The sequence below is a fragment of the Dama dama genome, chromosome 9 (genome assembly GCF_033118175.1).
Source record: "Dama dama isolate Ldn47 chromosome 9, ASM3311817v1, whole genome shotgun sequence".
NCBI lineage: Eukaryota > Metazoa > Chordata > Mammalia > Artiodactyla > Cervidae > Dama > Dama dama.
In genome coordinates, this window is record NC_083689.1 from 64,031,099 (window position 1) to 64,049,061 (window position 17,963).

The 17,963-nt window shown below is 50.9% G+C and overlaps 1 protein-coding gene across 3 annotated transcripts in view; it reads left to right on the forward strand.

The window, feature by feature from the left end:
* Positions 1–17,963, forward strand: part of NDST1 (N-deacetylase and N-sulfotransferase 1) — a 121,034-nt gene that overhangs the window by 59,744 nt on the left and 43,327 nt on the right. For all 3 annotated transcript variants that reach the window (XM_061151741.1, XM_061151739.1, XM_061151740.1), the window contains 3 exons: positions 3,443–4,339; positions 12,275–12,769; positions 15,611–15,698. In XM_061151741.1, the coding sequence (XP_061007724.1) occupies positions 3,827–4,339; positions 12,275–12,769; positions 15,611–15,698 (1,096 nt within the window). In that variant the 5' untranslated portion in view covers positions 3,443–3,826. The remainder of the gene's footprint in view (positions 1–3,442; positions 4,340–12,274; positions 12,770–15,610; positions 15,699–17,963) is intronic.

Below are 17,963 nucleotides of genomic sequence, written 5' to 3' on the forward strand. Positions count from 1 at the left end.
AAGGGGTTGGTGGGTGGAGATGACTTCAGAGACATGATACTATTGCAACTGGGGTCTTGAAGGATGAGTAAGTGTCCCAAGGGGTAGGGGAAGACATTCCAAGCAATGGGAACTTCATTAACAAAGGCTTAGATGCATGACCAAGACTGGTGACTGGTTGGGCGAGGCTGGAGTTTAGGAAAATGGCTGGTGATGTCGGCAAGGCCCAGGCAGGCCCAGGGCGGGAGGGAAGTGTTGAGGCTTCAGCCCCTAGGTGTCCTTGAGGCCTGGGTGGCTCCACGGAGGTTTGAAACCTTTGTTTGGCATCCCTTGAGCCACAGGGGTGCGGGAATTCAGGCAGGTATGGAGGGCCTTGAATGGCTGGTGCCAGGCCCTTGAGGGGTTACGGTGAGGGCTGCACTGGAGGGCCCTGTGGCCAGCTCGATGGTGGTCAGTGATTTGCCGGGATACGCAGCCTTCTCTGGGGCCGGGGGCTAGTTGGTCACTCTCTTTCTTCCTTTACCCTCTCTTGGGCTTGAGCTTTGCATGGCCTTCTCTCTAGCCTTCTGACTTCTATATGGCCTCTGCTCATCCATCCGGTTCCCCAGCAAGGCACGGCTTCTGAAAGTGGGGATTTGGGATTCCAAGGGCTGTTAGAGACTTAGAGAGTGCCCGGAGCTTGACAGTGCTTTGTGGGCTCAGGTGTTGCCCACGTTATGAGTACGTTAAATAGGAATACATGAGAACAGCAGCTGGCCCTTCCTCAGGGTTGTGTGCCAGGCATGACACTTCCTGTGTATCCACTCATTTAATTTTCACAACTTTGGGAAGTATGTCAAGTTTTCTGGTTTTACAGATTAGGAAACTGGGGGCACTTGAAGAACTTGCCCAAGAGTATGCAATTACTGGGTGGTAGGGCTTGGGTTTGAACGAAGCTGCCTAGCTCTAGTCTGCCCGTGTAACTCTTAGGCTCTATTGACCTAGGGCTTTAGGGAGTTGGAGGCATTGGGTTTGGACTCTGAAATTGTTACAACATTTCACAGCATACGTGCATTTTTTTTTTTTAATGGGAAAATGTCTGATTCCCACAAGGGTCGGTGACCCCAAGACGCCTGAGACTGCTGGTGAGTCCTTAGCACACATGTTGAAAGGCTGTTAATGCCACAGGCTGAAGGCCAGTGACCAGATCACCCAGGCCAGCAGGGGAGGTGGGGTTAGATGGCCTGAGTAGGCAGGTGCCTCCCCACCCACTGTGCTCCTGTCCTGGCCCTGGGCCAAGGGGTGGGGCTCGCTGTGGCTGTAGGGCAGAGGGCTGCCCTTATCGAAGGGGAACGGGATGTGGGTGCACCCTGGGAATAAGCTGGACCAGTCGCCCCAGCTCTTTTGGCCCCACCCAGGAAGCCAGTCCTGTCTTGCCCTCTCAGCTGGAATTACAGGGACTCCCTGGAAAGCTCTGCCTGCTCCCTTATCTTTAGAGGGATAGCTGTGCTATGTGCCCCTCCGTCTTCCTACCCTGGGTCAACCCTTGCTTGGCTTTCCGGCCAGTTCAGGTACCACTTCCTTCAGGAAGCCTTCCTTGATCTTCCCTCTTCCTCCTCCAGGGGCATTAAGTGCCCCTCAGTTCTCTCAGATACCCTCCCTCCTCCCACTGTCACTCTCCCTGCATCGTAGGTGCCTGTTTTCTTGGCTGCCTTGGGTTCCCTGTGGTGCTAGTACATCGTGTAAGAGACTGAACTGTAGAACATCAGAGGTGGAAAAGTCCCCAGACATCATCTGGCCCAGGCCCCTTGCTGACCGACTAGAAGCCCAGAACAGGGCAGAGCATGCCTGAGGCCACGCAGCACATTAAGGGAGGACTGAGAGTGGACCCAATGTCCAAGACACACCCTCATTTCATACCCGTGCCTCTTTGCTTCTGAGCACATCCTTTAAAATATTTGCTTTCATATATTCACAAAGTAACAAATGATTATTATAGGAAATCTAGGAAACAAAGGAAAAGAAAAGTCAGAGATAATTGTTACTGTTTTGTGTTTTGATTTTTGGATTTAGTACCAGTTTCTGGCTTATGCATAAAATTTTTCACAAAAATAAGACCGTATGGTCTTATAAAAATGTTTTCTACTTTAATAATATATATGGTAATTATATTTTTGTGTCAGTAAATGTCCTCCTTCAACATATTGTAAATGGCTGCCTGGGATTCCATCACATGCTTGCATTATAATTGCTAAAGACAGTCCCCTATTGTTGGGCATTTGCTATTATAAACAACACTCTATGCTATTATACAGCACGGGGATTCGTTTTCTTGTGGGAAATCTTTGCACACTTCTGCAATTACTACCTCTAGGATGAGTTCCTGGAAGTACAGCTGTAGGGTCTCTGGTAGACTGTACCCACGCTGAGCAGACCGTATAGTCTGGGGGCTGGGAGCGATTTTGAGGATCTTCATCCCCGCCTCTGGGTCTGAGACTCACATTCCCCTCCTGGCTGCGCCAGCCCAGTCCCTCACACCTCCTGTCCTTGTCCCCATTTCCCATCCTGCAGGGGAGCTCTCCTGCCAGCTTTCAGCAGCTGCCTCCACTCACGTTTAAGGGAAACCACGTAGAGGGCTGTGGTCAGGGTGCTGTTTGGGTGAAGATGTTGGGCGAGCTTGGGATCCTCAAGGCAGGGGGGTTTGGTCGCCTGCTGTGCTGGGCTGGTGTGTGCTGCTGTGGGCTTGTGCCCTGAGGATGAGAGATGCCTGTTGTGTTTGGGGCAGATAACGTACAGCTGCCATTTCTTACGTGTGGCATATGCCATGCTCCTCCAGTAGGTTTCATCAGTTATCCCTCGGCCCCAACCCGATGCAGTAGGCCTGGTGATTTCACACGTAAGATCGCTGATGCTTGAGAGGGCCTTCTAGCACAGCCAAGCCGCTGATGCCTCACAGCCTAGGTCTGAATCCTAGTCTGAGCCTTAGGCTTTAATCTGTCAGATGGCGCTGCTGGGCACATTCCGAGAGAGAAATGGGTGGGAAGCACGCGGGTAAGGGAGTGGGGAAACGCGGTGTTGGGTCGTGATTTAGAATTCCACCTCTAGCTGCCAGGCCTTGTGAATGTTTATTGTCCCACTTTGCTTCTGGAGTCTTCTTGGTCTTACCAGAGCAGTCTTGGACTCTGGTAATCATGATAAACAGTATCTATCACTGTAGACACCATACGCAGGTAACTGCTCAGCATGAGTTATACATTATGGGATGAAACCTCCCAGCCTCCAGTGAGGCAGGTCCTGTTGTTAACACATGGAGAGAGTGAGGCTCAGAGAGATGAAGAAGCTTGCCCCAAAGCATGCAACCAGGACGAGTGGCAGTAGTTGAACTCAGGCCGGCCTAGATCAGGTCCTGTGGGTCCACAGTCGGTAGAGCCCCAGAGCCCACACTCCAGCTTTCCACCTTCTGACTCTCCTTCTCTCTCCACAGCCTTGGCCCCGGGGGCCCCACTGAGCGAGCGGCATGCGGCCCCCCCAGGCCTGCCCAGCATCCTTCTGCCCGCTGCCCAGCCCCCCCAGGAGGCCCTGACGCCCTGGGGCACTTCTGCTGTGCACAGGACCACGTGGGGGTTTGCCATGGTGACATAACGGGGTGCGGAGGAAGGAAGGAGCGCAACCAGCCGTGGACTGCGCCCCTGGCTGGGAGGAAGGGCCAGGGCCCGGATCCTCCTCTCCCCTGCCCGCTGCGGGCCACGCTCGCTGAGTCCCTGTGACTCTCTCGGCCGGTGGACAACTCGGGTATCTCCTCCTGCGTGGGGCCTTGGGGCGGCCCGGGCAGGCCAGGGCCCTACTGGCCAAGGTCTCGGGGGCCAGGATGCCCGCCCTGGCGCGCCTCCGTAGGTTGTGTCGGCACGTGTCCCCGCAGGCCGTCCTTTTCCTGCTGTTCGCTTTCTGCCTGTTCAGCGTTTTTGTCTCAGCCTACTACCTTTATGGCTGGAAGCGGGGCCTGGAGCCCTCGGCGGATGCCCCTGAGCCTGACTGTGGGGACCCTCCTCCCGTGGCCCCCAGCCGCCTGCTGCCGCTCAAGCCCATCCAGGCGGCCACCCCTTCCCGCACGGACCCGCTGGTGCTGGTGTTCGTGGAGAGCCTCTACTCGCAGCTGGGCCAGGAGGTGGTGGCCATCCTGGAGTCCAGCCGCTTCAAGTACCGCACGGAGATTGCACCGGGCAAGGGCGACATGCCGACACTCACCGACAAGGGCCGTGGCCGCTTCGCCCTCATCATCTATGAGAACATCCTCAAGTACGTCAACCTGGATGCCTGGAACCGGGAGCTGCTGGACAAGTACTGCGTGGCCTACGGCGTGGGCATCATCGGCTTCTTTAAGGTATGTGGGGAGCAGGTATGAGCAGTGAGGAGCTCCAGCCGAGCTCGATTCTCATCCCACACTCGTGGCTGAGTTCCTGACTTTCCCACCTGTACAATGGGTGTAATGACAGCACCTCCTCCCAGCTTGTTGGTCGTGAAGGGTGAGCGGGTGAGTGTAGGTAAGGCGCTTGGGGCACATGGTGCCTTATGCCTGGTAGGTGCCTTTTAAGTATTAGCCTTATTAGAAGCACACAACAGGGGCATTGCCTGCCGTGCACAGGCCTTGCACACTGCAGGCCCGTTCTCAAGGATAGCCCTAGGGATGGGCACAAGGGAGGAGAGCATGTGTTCTGCTGGGTCATTCAGAACCTGTCACGGCAGTTCTCCCAAGGGTGGGGGTATGTCCCTATTTTGTAGATGGGCAAACCAAGGCTCAGGAAGGTCAAGTTAGGTTATAGGAGGCTGTGCAGCCTGTAAGTGGGAGAGCCAGGCTCTGAGCCCAGACTTAGATGGTTGGGGCTCTGAGTCCTGCACCCTTTCTTCTTGGCTGTGGAGGGGTAGATGGAGTTCATGCACCCCTGAACCAGAGCCACTTAGCTTTGGAAGAAGGAGGGGAAAGAAATCCCAGAGGACAGGTGAGCTGCTCTGGGCTTGGTGGGGCACCTGGAGCAACCACTGGGACCACGGTCCTTGCTGAAATTGTCATGGAGAAGCTGTCCTTGGGGAGGAGGTTGGGGACAGCTGGATAGGGGACCCAGAGGCTCTGGCCGGAGAACTCTGACCTGCACGGTGGGTGACTGGAACTGTAGCTGGGTGCTCAGGGGTGTTTGTTCCTGCATTCAGCAAATATTTACGGAGTGCCTACCATGTTTATGTCCCTTGGTGGGCACTGGGGACACAGTGGTGACAAAGTATGCAAAGTCCCTGCGGTTGTGCTGCTGACATTTCCGGGCAGTGGGTGGGGTGGGTGACTAGACAGTGAGCAAATAAACATACCATGTGGCAGGTGGTGATAAGTACAAAAAAAAGAAGCAGGAAAGGGCATGTGGATGATGGGTATGGGCAGTGGTGCTGGTTTTGATAGAATGGCCAGAGACATTGTCTTTGATTAACTGACTGGAAGGGCGTGAGAGGAGCCCATGGCTCTGTGCAAAGGGCCTTCCAGGCAGAGGAGACAGTAAACACACAGGTCCCAAGGTCAGCCCTTGTGTGGCGTGAGTGGAGAGAGGAGCAGGAGATGGGTCAGAAGTAGCCCGTGTGCACCGATGGCTACTTGTTCGTCCTCAGGCGTTGGTGGCCCAGCCGTGCCCTGGCCCTGTGCTCCGTACTGGGGGGACTGTGGTCTAGATGAGGGTGTCTCACAGCGTGTTCTTTCATGCACTAATGGAGCAGGATGCTCTGCCACTAGAAAAGGTTTTGTGGACCAAGAAATTGAAGGCCCTTAGAAGTCCTGCAGTGGAGCAACCTGGTGATCTTTGTTCCCCAGCTGGCTTGATGACAAAACCCTTTATTTCACATCTCAGCATCTGGGAAATGCTGGCCTGGTTTCTGGCTGGGCAATGGCATCGCGTCAGACGGCTTCATTTTCTGCTTTCCCTTTGCTCCTGGACTCTGTTCCCTTTTCTGCCATGGACTTCATTATGCTTGATTCAGAGCCCAAGCCTGAGAAATGTCCCAGTGGCTGACAGTTATTGAGTGCTCATGCACAGCCACACACATCCTATGCGCTTTATGTGAACTAACACATTTGACACTCATAAACCATCCTCCAAACCAGGTGGGGGTCATCTTGATTTGAGAGAGAAGGAAACTGAGGCGAGGAGGAGCAAAGCAATGTGCCTACACTCACACCTCTAATGAGCATAGGTGTAGGATTTGAACCTAGGTGGTCTGGTTCCAGAGACTTTTATTCCCAACACTGTGATGAGTCCAGGAGCATTGAAAACCACGTATTTAGTAGGATTTGCACCAGAGGCCACACCCAGTACACAGAGTTCCCCTGGTTTCTGGGGACCAGTCAGTGGACTCTGGTCATTGGGTGCAGTGGGTACAACAGATGCCCTCAGGCCCTGGTTCCTTGCTATACAGGAGGTGAACACTGGCCCAGGGAGGGGCAGGGGTGTGCTGCATCTCCTGTGGGTCCTCCTTGGTGGTCATGCCAGGTCTCTGTGCTCTTTCCACCCTACTGTGTAAGACAAGACCCCTCCTTGGTTTTCATCAGGGGCCGGCGACCTTCCATTCTAACGGGAGCCATCTGGTGGTCAGGCTGCATGTTTTTGCTCTTCTGCAAGAAACATGTGCTGCAGGTCAGGGGTTGGGACTCCAGGAGGAGCACGTGGCAACACACTCCAGTATTCTTACCTGGAGAATCCCCATGGACAGAGGAGCCTGGCGGGCTACAGTCCATGGGGTCGCAAAGAGTCAGACACAATTGAGGTAACTTAACACACACACAAGCGTGCACAGAAAGCATTAGTGGCCCTTGTCAGGCCTCTGCCAGGATGTGCTCAACCCGGACCTTCCAGACCCAGGGACCAAACCCCCATCTCTTTTGTCTCCTGCATTGGCAACTGGAGTCTTTACCACTAGTGCCACCTGGGAAGCCCTGTTTGCACACTTACTCTGTGCCACACCCTCAGCTCATTGCCTTGCAGGCCTTGTTGTTCAGTTGCTCAGTCATGTTCAACTCTTTGTGACCCTATGGACTGTAGCACGCAGCATGCCAGGCTTCCCTGTCATTCACCATCTCCCAGAGATTGCTCAAACTCCTATCCATTGAATCGGTGATGCCATTCAATCATCTCATCCTCTGTCACCCCCTTCTCCTCCTGCCCTCAATCTTTCCCAGCATCAGAGTCTTTTCCAAAGAGTCATCTCTTCCCATCAGGTGGTCAAAGTGTTGGAGCTTCAACCTAAGCGTCAGTCCTTCCAGTGAATATTCAGGGTTGACTGGTTTGATTTTCTTGCTGTCCAAGGGACTCTCAAGAGTCTTCTCCAGCACCACAGTTTAAAAGCATGAATTCTTCGGTGCTCAGCTTTCTTTATGATCCAACACTCACATCCATACATGACTACTGGAAAAACCATAGCTTTGACTAGAAGGAGCTTTGTTGGCAGAGTAACGTCTGTGCGTTTGAATACCATGTCTAGGTTTATCATAGCCTTATAACAAGGAGCAAGCATCTTTTAATTTTGTGACTGCTGTCCCCATCCCCAGTGATTTTGGAGCCTGAGAAAATAAAGTCTGTCACTGTTTCCACTTTTTCCCTATCTATTTACCATGAAGTGATGGGATGGATGCCATGATCTTCGTTTTTTGAACGTTGAGTTTTAAGCCAGCTGTTTAACTTTCCTCGTTCACCTTCATCAAGAGGCTCTTTACTTCCTCTTCGCTTTCTGCTGTTAAACTGGTATCATCTGCATATCTGAGGTTGTTGATATTTCTCCTGGCAATCTTGATTCCAGCTTTTGAGTCATCTAGGCCGGCTTTTCACAGGATGTACTCTGCATACAAGTGAAATAAGCAGGGTGACAGTATACAACCTTGACGTACTCCTTTCCCAGTTTTGAGCCAGTCCATTGTTCCATGTTTGTTTCTGTTGATTCTTGTCCTGCCTACAGGTTTCTCAGGAGGCAGGAAAGGTGGTCTGGTATTCCCAGCTTTTTAAGAATTTTCCACAGTTTGTTGTGATCCACACAGTCAAAGGCTTTAGCATAGTCAATAAAACCGAAGTAGATTTTTTTTTTTATTCCCTTGCTTTTTCTAAGATCCAGCGGATGTTGGCAATTTTGATCTCTGGTTCCTCTGTCTTTTTTGGATCCAGCTTGAACACCTGAAAATTCTTGGTTCACATACTGCTGAAGTCTAGCTTGAAGAATTTTGAGCATAATCTTGCTAGCATGTGAAATGTGCAGTTGTGTGGTAATTTGAACATTCTTTGGCATTTCCCTTCTTTGGGATTGGAATGAAAAGTGACCTTTTCCAGTCCTGTGGCCACTGTTGAGTTTTCCAAATTTGCTGCCATATTGAGTGCAGCACTTTAACAGTATCATCTTTTAGGATTTGAGATAGCTCAGCTGGAATTCCGTCACCTCCACTAGCTTTGTTCATAGTGAGATTTCCTAAGACCCACCTGACTTCACAGTCCAGGATATCTGGCTCTAGGTAAGTGATCATACTATCGTGGTTATTTGGGTCATTAAGACCCTTTTTGTACAGTTCCTCTGTGTATTCTTGCCACCTCTTCTTAATCTCTTCTGCTTCTGTTAGGTCCTTGCAGTTTTTGTCGTTTATTGTGCCCATCTTTGCATGAAATGTTCCCTTGGTATCTCCAATTTTCTTGAGCTCTCTAGTCTTTTTGTTGTTTTCCTCTATTTCTTTGCATTGTTCACTTACGAGGGCTTTCTTGTCTCTCTTTGCTATTCTCTGGAACTTTGCATGCAGTTGAGTATATCTTTCCCTTTCTTCTTTGCCTTTCTCAGCTATTTGCAAGGCCTCCTCAGACAACCACTTTGCCTTCTTGCATTTCTTTTTCTTAGGAATGGTTTTGGTCACCACCTCCTGTACAACGTTGCAAACCTCTGTCCATAGTTCTTCAGGCATTCTGTCTACCAGATCTAATCCCTTGAATCTATTCATCAGCTCCACTGAATAATCAGAAGGGCTTTGATTAAGGTCATACCTGAACGCTCTAGTGCCTTATCATATATAATTCTCATAGGTCCTGTGAAGTGAGTACTTTGTTTTCAGGTGCGGAATTGAGGCTGCAAAAGCAACATGGCTGTCTAGACTGACACAGCTTGTGAGTCTGAGCCAAGATTCAGCCACCCTGCTCAGCTCTTCTAACCCACTTGTAGGAGTAAACTAACCAATGGCTGTAAGACCTGAGGCCCTGGGAAGTAGCGCCTTGGGAAGTAGCACCCTGAGGTTCCTAAGGTCATGCAACCAGTTACTCTCAGTCTGTACTAGGCCTCCCCACTCCCGGGTCAGGGCTCTTCCTTCCTCTGCCTGATGACCCCACTGGAAGACGTGGTGTCTCCTGTGTGGGTCCCCAGTGCTGAAGAACAGGAGGGATTCCCCTCCCCTGGGGAGAGGCCCACAGTGGGGGGTCAGTCTCTGCCATGCTTATGCTTACTTTCCATTCCCTTCCCAGACAGTTGCTTTCACTGTGGGCTGGGGTGGACAGTCAGTGACTTGGCTTTCTCCCTTCCTCGCCGTGTCCCAGCTGGCCAGCTGCCTGAGCTGCTAGCTCCTGGCAGTCAGTCCAGGATCGGGGCTTTGAAATGGGATCCCCCAGTGCCTATGGTCCACTGTGGCCTCCCCAGCCACAGCAGGTGATGGACAGGGCCTGAGATGTCACTGGCCCCCACTGCCTTTGTCCCCGGTGCTGGCTTAATAGTCCTGGGGACCCTGGGGCTAGGGGAGGGGCCTCTCAATTTGGGACTCTCAACACAAGGGTGGGGAATTGGCAGGTATTCCTGGTGTGTGGAGAGTGGAACACAGGCCCCTTACCTCAGTTTGTGAGGCCAGGGCCCTCCAGAGCCTTCACGGGAATTACAGAAAAGCACTTTGCGTGGAGGTTATTACTAAAAGGTGCCCTGGGCACAAGGCTCAGCCCTCAGCAAGTGTCCTTGCACAGCGCTCACGTGGCCAGCTCTCCAGGGCGGCCCAGTGCGCCACCCTGCCTCCCTCTCCAGCCTCATTTGGTGCCCTTTGTCCACTCTTGCTTTGTCCCACCCCAGTCATTCTTCACACAGTGGCCAGATGGACCTTTTTAAAATGCAAATTGGAACCTGTCATCCCTCTGTTCACATCCCTTTGATGGAGTCTCTGTTGGCTTCCCAGTGCCACTTCCAGCCTCCAGGGTCCTGCAGGTCTGGCCCCAGCTGACCTTTCTGCCTCTTCTCCCTCTTGATCACTCTGCTGGCCTTTCCATGTTCCTTGACTGTGCCGTACTCTCTCCAATCTCAGGACCTTTGCACTTGCTGTTCTTTGAACTTGGCTCCCACCTCTGCCCTAGTTGACACTTACTCATTCTTTAAATCTTAGTTCAGAAGTCCGTTTCCTAGAGAAGCCTCTCTCGAGCTAGCTGACTGCTCAGTTACCTACTCTTCTAGAGCTCTGAACCTCTTCTGTGTGGTTGTGCCACATTGAAGTTTTATGTACATTTCTGCTATTTTGATTTCTCTCTTCTCTGCTTGCCTTTATAGTTCATAAGGGCAGGAGCAGTGTCTGTTTTTCTCACCACATGCCTGTTACTTAACACAGTGCCTGGAATAGTGAATAATTGTGGGATAAACAAATGAAACATGTAATGAACAGCTGTCATGTGCCAGGTATTTGGGATCTGTCTGTTCCTTCTTTTTAAAAATTCACTTACTCACCAAGTATGCCTTTTCTTCCACTGGGTGTCAAGCCTGTGCTGGCACCAGGGATCCAGGGTGGAAATGACATCGTCCTTGCCCTTGAGAGGGCACGGACTAGCAGGGAGACTCTGAACAGATAGTGCCACAGCTGAGGTGAGAAGTGCTGCCGCCGAGGCTGTAATGTGGTCCCAGGGGCAGAAGAGGGCAGATGCATTGGGTTTTGAAGGATGAGCCGGAGTTTGTCAGGCCAAGAAGATTCAAAGGAGCTGGCACAGGGACAAAGAAAGATTGTACTACAACCAGAGGAAGGTGACTGGGAGGGTGAAGGACAAGGGTCAGGGGCTGTGAGTCTAGGGAAGAGGAAGGGGGGTGCCGTGGGTACTGTCTGAAGGTTCCCAGGGAGCTGGCAGTGGCGGACCCTGGGAGGGGAGAGAGGCAAGGGAGCTGGACTCCTGTGGGCGTGGCCTTGGTAGCGCTGGGGGTGTCTAGGGGTTGGGAGCACTCTGGAGTGTCTGCTCCTGCACCTGCAGCAGTCTCCTGCTCTCTGATCTCTTCTCCATGGGCATTCGCCCAGGCTTTCTCCTGAAGAAGAGATGGTGTGGCAAAAGCCAGCTTGGAAAGCTCAGGCAGGGAGTCTGGTGGTCAGGCAGGTGGACTCTGGGGTCAGCCATCTGGCTGTGCGGTGTGGCTCGTCCTGACCACTGTGTGACCCAGGATGGCATGGCACTCAGAGCCTCGGTGTCCTTGCCCATGAAGTGGGGTGACAGAGGCTGATGTGAGGACTGAAGGAGCGATGGTGATGCCCACGCTCAGAGCCTCGGTGTCCTTGCCCGTGAAGTGGGGTGACTGAGGCTGATGTGAGGACTGAAGGAGCGATGGTGATGCCCACGCTCAGAGCCTCGGTGTCCTTGCCCGTGAAGTGGGGTGACTGAGGCTGATGTGAGGACTGAAGGAGCGATGGTGATGCCCACGCTCAGAGCCTCGGTGTCCTTGCCCGTGAAGTGGGGTGACAGAGGCTGATGTGAGGACTGAAGGAGCGATGGTGATGCCGCCGGCCCTGTTCTGATCACTTTGCCAGGCTTAGTGCTCACCCTGCAACACCAGCCGTGAGGGACTTGCTGCCATTCTTGGCCATGTTTTATAGCAGAGTCGTGGGAAGGTTACATAACTTGCTCAAGGTCAGGCAGACTGGTGGCAGAATCCATGGGCTCCACTGTTAGCTTTCCCGTGTGCGATTTTGGACAGGTTACCTAGCCTTTCCGGGCCTGGTCTCCTTGTCTGTATAACGGAGATTCCTCCATCGTGGGGCTGCTGGGAGGATTACAGGGCCCCTTCACATTGAAGTACACGAGCCCGGTTTCTGGCTTTGGGAAGCCGTCCTGTGTGTTAGCGGGTGTAGTACTGAGATGGGCAGAGTGGGGCGTGCTACGTTCACACAGGCTCAGGAGTGTGATGAGGCCTCCAGGAATGAGAGTGGGCGCTGCTGACATTACTGTTCTCTGCCCATCTCAGTATCACACCCGAGATTCCATGGTCCCGGGGGGCTCTGGATCTGATGGCTGTCTCCCCCCTCCCCTCCCTGCTGCAGGCCAACGAGAACAGCCTGCTGAGCGCGCAGCTCAAAGGTTTCCCCCTGTTCCTGCACTCGAACCTGGGCCTGAAGGACTGCAGCATCAACCCCAAGTCCCCGCTGCTCTACGTGACCCGGCCCAGCGAGGTGGAGAAGGGCGTGCTGCCTGGCGAGGACTGGACCGTGTTCCAGTCGAACCACTCCACCTACGAGCCAGTGCTGCTGGCCAAGACGCGCTCGTCTGAGTCCATCCCGCACCTGGGCGCGGATGCCGGGCTGCACGCCGCGCTGCACGCCACGGTGGTCCAGGACCTGGGCCTCCACGACGGCATCCAGCGCGTCCTCTTTGGCAACAACCTCAACTTCTGGCTGCACAAACTCGTCTTCGTTGATGCCGTGGCCTTCCTCACGGGCAAGCGCCTCTCACTGCCTCTGGACCGCTACATCCTGGTGGACATTGACGATATCTTCGTGGGCAAGGAGGGCACACGCATGAAGGTGGAGGATGTGAAGGTATGGCTGGGGGTGCCGGGGGGGCAGGGGAGGCCTCACCACCGTCAAGCTCTGCTATCCCCACTGTGACTTTGCTCTCTGTCCCTCCCTTATGCTGTCCGTGCCCCTCCCTTGGCCACTTGGTTCTATTTTCTTCGCAGCAGGTTGCCATTTAAAATTAATTGAAGTATTGAATACAGAGGAATTTTACGTTGGGATCTGTGGGGCTCAGGAACATAACTACTGAGAGATGGGAGCTGTGCAGAGTTGTTTACCTACCTCTTAATCCAGACATGATTTTTAACTCTCAAAAAACATGTATGTCAGTATCAAAGCTCCTCCAAAACTCATAAAACAAGAATTATAGCTTAAATCATAGACAAGGCATACTTTAACTGAGCTCTGTATAGATGGTGGAAAGTGTGTGTTTAATTAAGAAAATGTTTACCTGACTTAACTAACTGTATGTAAAAGCATTTTGCAAGCCATGAAATTTTACACATTTCACTGTTAAAGAGATACCTACAAATTAAGACCATTAAGCATTCTCTAAAAGACAGCTTCCGTCTACTATTTTACTCAGGGTTATATGCAAAGGGAACATCACTTGTGTAAATGGGGAATCAGTATCACATGCCATAAATAGAGGGCAACCATAACAATAGATCCAGTGAAAACAAAACAGGGGATTAAATTCTAGTGAAGTACTGCTGCCTACTGACCGCCTGTCCTCTCTTATGTGAGATTAGTGAGAGTTAGAAATGTATTAGCACCAAACCAAGACTTTTTTTTTTGATGTTAGGAGGAGGAGTGAAAGAGACTTTACAGGAATGCTTTCCTCCCATGGGTGCTGTGTTGGGATTGGCTGTAGGTCCTGAAAGGTCCATAGGAGGTGGGGTCCCCTGGGTGAGGGGCAGGGGGATGTGTTGACCTTTCCTTGGTATGGAGTGAACTCTCTGCTCCTCCTCACACCTCCAGAGGAGAAGAGCAGAGCAGAGGCTGTTGGGGAGCAGGCAGTGTCTGGGGAGTCAAGACCTGAGTTCAAGTCCCAATCTGCCCCTAAGTGGGTGACCTGAGCATACCCCTTCCCTTGTCTGAGCCTCGGCAGTGAAATGACAAGATGGGGTGGGTGGGAGGGGCCTGGGTGGCTGGGGCGGGGATGAGGGGCATGTGCAGATGCCAGGCTCTGAGCCCTCTGCCCCACTTTTAGGACAGGGCAGTGTTGCTTTTTTATGTGTTTGCTTCTGAGATTTCACCACCTCAAGGGCTCCTCTGTTGGAAGAAAGTTTTGCGACAACTCCTCTTGAGGCTTCCAGCTGAGGCTTCATGTGATGCCACAACCCACCTCCAGCAAAGCAGATAACTCTGTTTTCTACCTAGGTCTTTCTTCTGGCGGCCCAGCCTTGCTCTCTCCTCTGTAACTTAGGTCCTTGCTGCCTGTCCAGGATGAGTCCTTGAGAGGTTCAGGGTTGGCCCCAGGAGGCAGTCAGGCTGCCAGGCTCACTGTGTCTCCCATGAACCCCAGACTTGGCCTCTTGGTTCTTATTTTCCCCATTTTTAGAGTGAGAGAAATGCTAGCAGCTTGGAGGTGTTTCTGTAGAAGAATACCAGCAGAGATGCCCTCTTCCCCATGCACGCAGCTCAGTGCAGACTGCCGAGCCCTCCAGCAGCCGGGTCCTATTTGCCTTAAGCATCCTTTTTTTGAGTCAGAACGGACAGAGTTTTTAAAAAATTTTTTCTTCAGTCCCAAGCACTGGTGACAACTGAGCTTTTCTTTCAGAAACATGAATGTTGGCTTATTAACTTGTACAGTACGGGCTGTCCAGTGCAACTTAAGTAATACCAACAGCAGCTTTTATTCAAGGCTTGGCATGCGCCAGGCTCTGTGCTCAACCCTTTCTGTGTGTGGCCTCACTGATCCTCACAGCAGCTTTGTGAGATGGGTATTGTTTTAAATCCCATTTTACAGAGGCAGACACTAAGATTCCGAGAGGTGAGATGACTGGCCCAAGGCAACACAGCTAGGGCATGGATGTCCATGAGGTGGTGCATGGCCCCAGGAGAGCCAGGACTTTCTGTTTGCAAAGTGTTCTGATAGCAGGCTCTTCTTGCAGGTTTCCTAGCAGCCTTTCACATCATGCCTGGTAGGGATTTTTTGAGTCCCCACTCCGGAGGACAACTGTATGTTTGTTTCACAAGGGTTAGCATCCCTTCACTGACATGCAAAGCACTGGGTGTGCCATGCATGGAAACACCACATTGCTGGACACACAGTACATCTTTGGAAAAGTTGTGGTCCTTTGATACCAGCCTTGTAGTCACCAGTGAGGTGAAATCCCCCTCATTTGACAGATGAAGACGTGAGGCTCACAGTGGCAGTGTCTGCAGACATGACAATGCCACCATTTTCCATCATTGACTAAAATGCCAGGCTGTTTTACATGTAGTATCTCATTTAGAGTCCCATGAGAGAGCTGTTATTATCCCCATTTCACACCTAGGGAAGCAGGCCTGGAGAAGTTGCTGAACTTTCTCAAGGACACAGTAGTACTAGGGCCTAGGCCTTGTCTTGCTGGAGGCCTGGTGGAGGTGGCAGCACAGGCTGGCTTCACGGGTATGGGGCCTGCACAGGCACACAGGGCCCCATGCTTCGAAGACGCCCACACAAGGTGGTCCTCTGCTGTTGCCTTCCTGGCATTTTTTAACAATTTTTGTGCAAGCATCCCTATTCTTATTTTTCCCTGGGCCCTGCAGCGTTTGTAGCATGTCCGTAGGAGCTGGACCCTTGTTGTGGGCCCTCATGGGAGGAGCAGGGAGCTCCTGGCTTCCTCTCACCCAGTGTCCCCACTCTGCCTATCCTAGGCCCTGTTTGATACACAGAACGAACTACGGACACACATCCCAAACTTCACTTTCAACCTGGGCTACTCAGGGAAATTCTTCCACACAGGTAAGTGGGCCTGGCTCTGCCCCTATTCACAACTTCCACGGGCCTCAACATCCAGACCCTCGGAGTGCAATGCCATGGGGACAGCAGGAGGTGGATGGGCCCACTTCGGGTCACGTTTGACCTGACTCCTGTGGCCTCTCCCAGAACCAGACAGCTGGCAGGGCAGTCACAGCCCCAGGCAGAGGGCATCTGGGGGCAGCAGTGACGCGACGATATCCCCCGGTTCGTCTCCGGCTCTGCTGTCCTGGGGTGGGCATCTTCTCCCTCTTGTCTGTCTCACCCCACCTTTAATATTCTTTTACTACTTCTGCCTTACAAAGGAATTGGTTGAATTTTAAGAACATTACAGAAATATATAGCAGAGAAAGTGAAAAGGCACTATAATTGTACCCACCGCAGAGATGAGCACTGTGATGAGTTTATTTTCTTTCTTTCTTTTTAAAATTTTATTGGTGTATAGTTGATTTACAGTGCTGTGTTAGTCAGGTGTACAGAAAAGTGATTCAGTTATACATATACACGTATTCATTCTTCTTTAGGTCCTTTCCTCATATAGGTTATCCCAGAATATCGAGTAGAGTTCCCTGTGCCATGCAGCAGGTCCTTGTTGGTTATCTATCTTATTTATGGTCATTGTGTATATGTTAACCCATCCTGCTGATTATCCCTCCCCTTCCATGTTTCCTCTTTGGTAACCATAAGTTTGCTTTCCATATCTGTAACTCTGTTTCTGTTTTGTGACTAAGTTCATTTGTATCATTTTTTAGAAATCAGATTCCGCTTATGAGTGATGTGGTATTTACTTTGGCTTATTCAGTATGATAATCTGTAGTATCCATGTGGCTGCAAATGGCATTATTTCGTTCTTTTTAATGGGTGAGTAGTAGGTACTGTCAGTTGCTCAGTCATATCCGACTCTTTGTAATCCCATGGACTGTGCCCGCCAGGCTCCTCTGTCCATGGGATTCTCCAGGTAAGAATACTAGAATGGATTGTCATTCCCTTCTCCAGAGGATCTTCCTGACCCAGGAATTGAACTTGGATTTCCTGCATTGCAGGCAGATTCTTTACCATTTGAGCTTCTATATGTACCTCTTTTTTATCCATGCCTCTGTTGATGGACATTTAAGTGGTTCCCTTGTCTTGGTTGTAAATAATGCTGCAGTGAACATTATGGTGCACATATCTTTTCAAATTATGGTTTTCTCTGAATATATGCCCAGAACTGGGATTGCTGGATCATATGGTAGCTCTATTTTAGTTTTTTAGGAAACCTCCATAACATTCTCCATAGTGGCTATACCAGTTTACATTCCTACCAACAGTGTAGGCGGATTCCCTTTTCTCCACACCCTCTTCGGCATTTATTGTTTGCATATTTTTTCAATTTTTTAAATTGGAGGATAATTGCTTTACAGTGTTGTGGGGATCTCTGCCTTACATCAACACAAATCAGTCATAATTATATATATATATATATATCTCCCCTCCCTCTTAAGCCTCCCCCACCCCCTGACCTGTTCTACTCCTCTAAATCATCACAGAGCGCCATGCAAAGCTCCCCGTGTATTGTTTGCATATTTTCTGATGATGGCCGTTCTGACTGGTGTGAAGTGATACGTCACTGTATTTTGCTTTGCATTTCTCTGATATTTAGTGATGTTGAGTATCTTTTCATGTGCTTTTTGGCCATCTGTATGTCTTTCCTTTGCAGAAATGCCTGATCTTCTGCCTATTTTTTTATTGGGTTTTTTGTTTTTTCAACCTAGAGCTTCATGAACAGTTTTGTTGTATATTTTGAAAGTTAATCCCTTGTCAGTCACTTTGTTTGCAAATATTTTCTCCCATTCTGTGGATTGTCTTTCTGTTTATGGTTTCCTTTGCTGGGCAGAAACTTTGTGGAGTTTGAGTCCCATTTGTTTGTTTTTATTCTCATTACTCTGGGAGGTTAATTCAAAAAGATCTTGCTGTGATTTATGTCAGAGTGTTCTGCCTGTTTTCCTCCAAGAGTTTGATAATGTCCAGCCTTATATTTAGTTTTTGATCCATTTTTAGTTTATTTTTGTGTCTGGTGCTAAAGAATAATTTCATTCTTTTGCCTGTGGCTGTCCATTTTCCCCAGCACCGTTTATTGAAGAGACTGTCTTTTCTCCAGTGTGTAGTCTTGCCTCCTTTGTCATAAGTTAATTGAGCTTAGGTGCATGGCTCTATTTCTGGGCTTTCTGTCCTGTTCTATTGATCTATATTTCTGTTTTTGCACCAGTA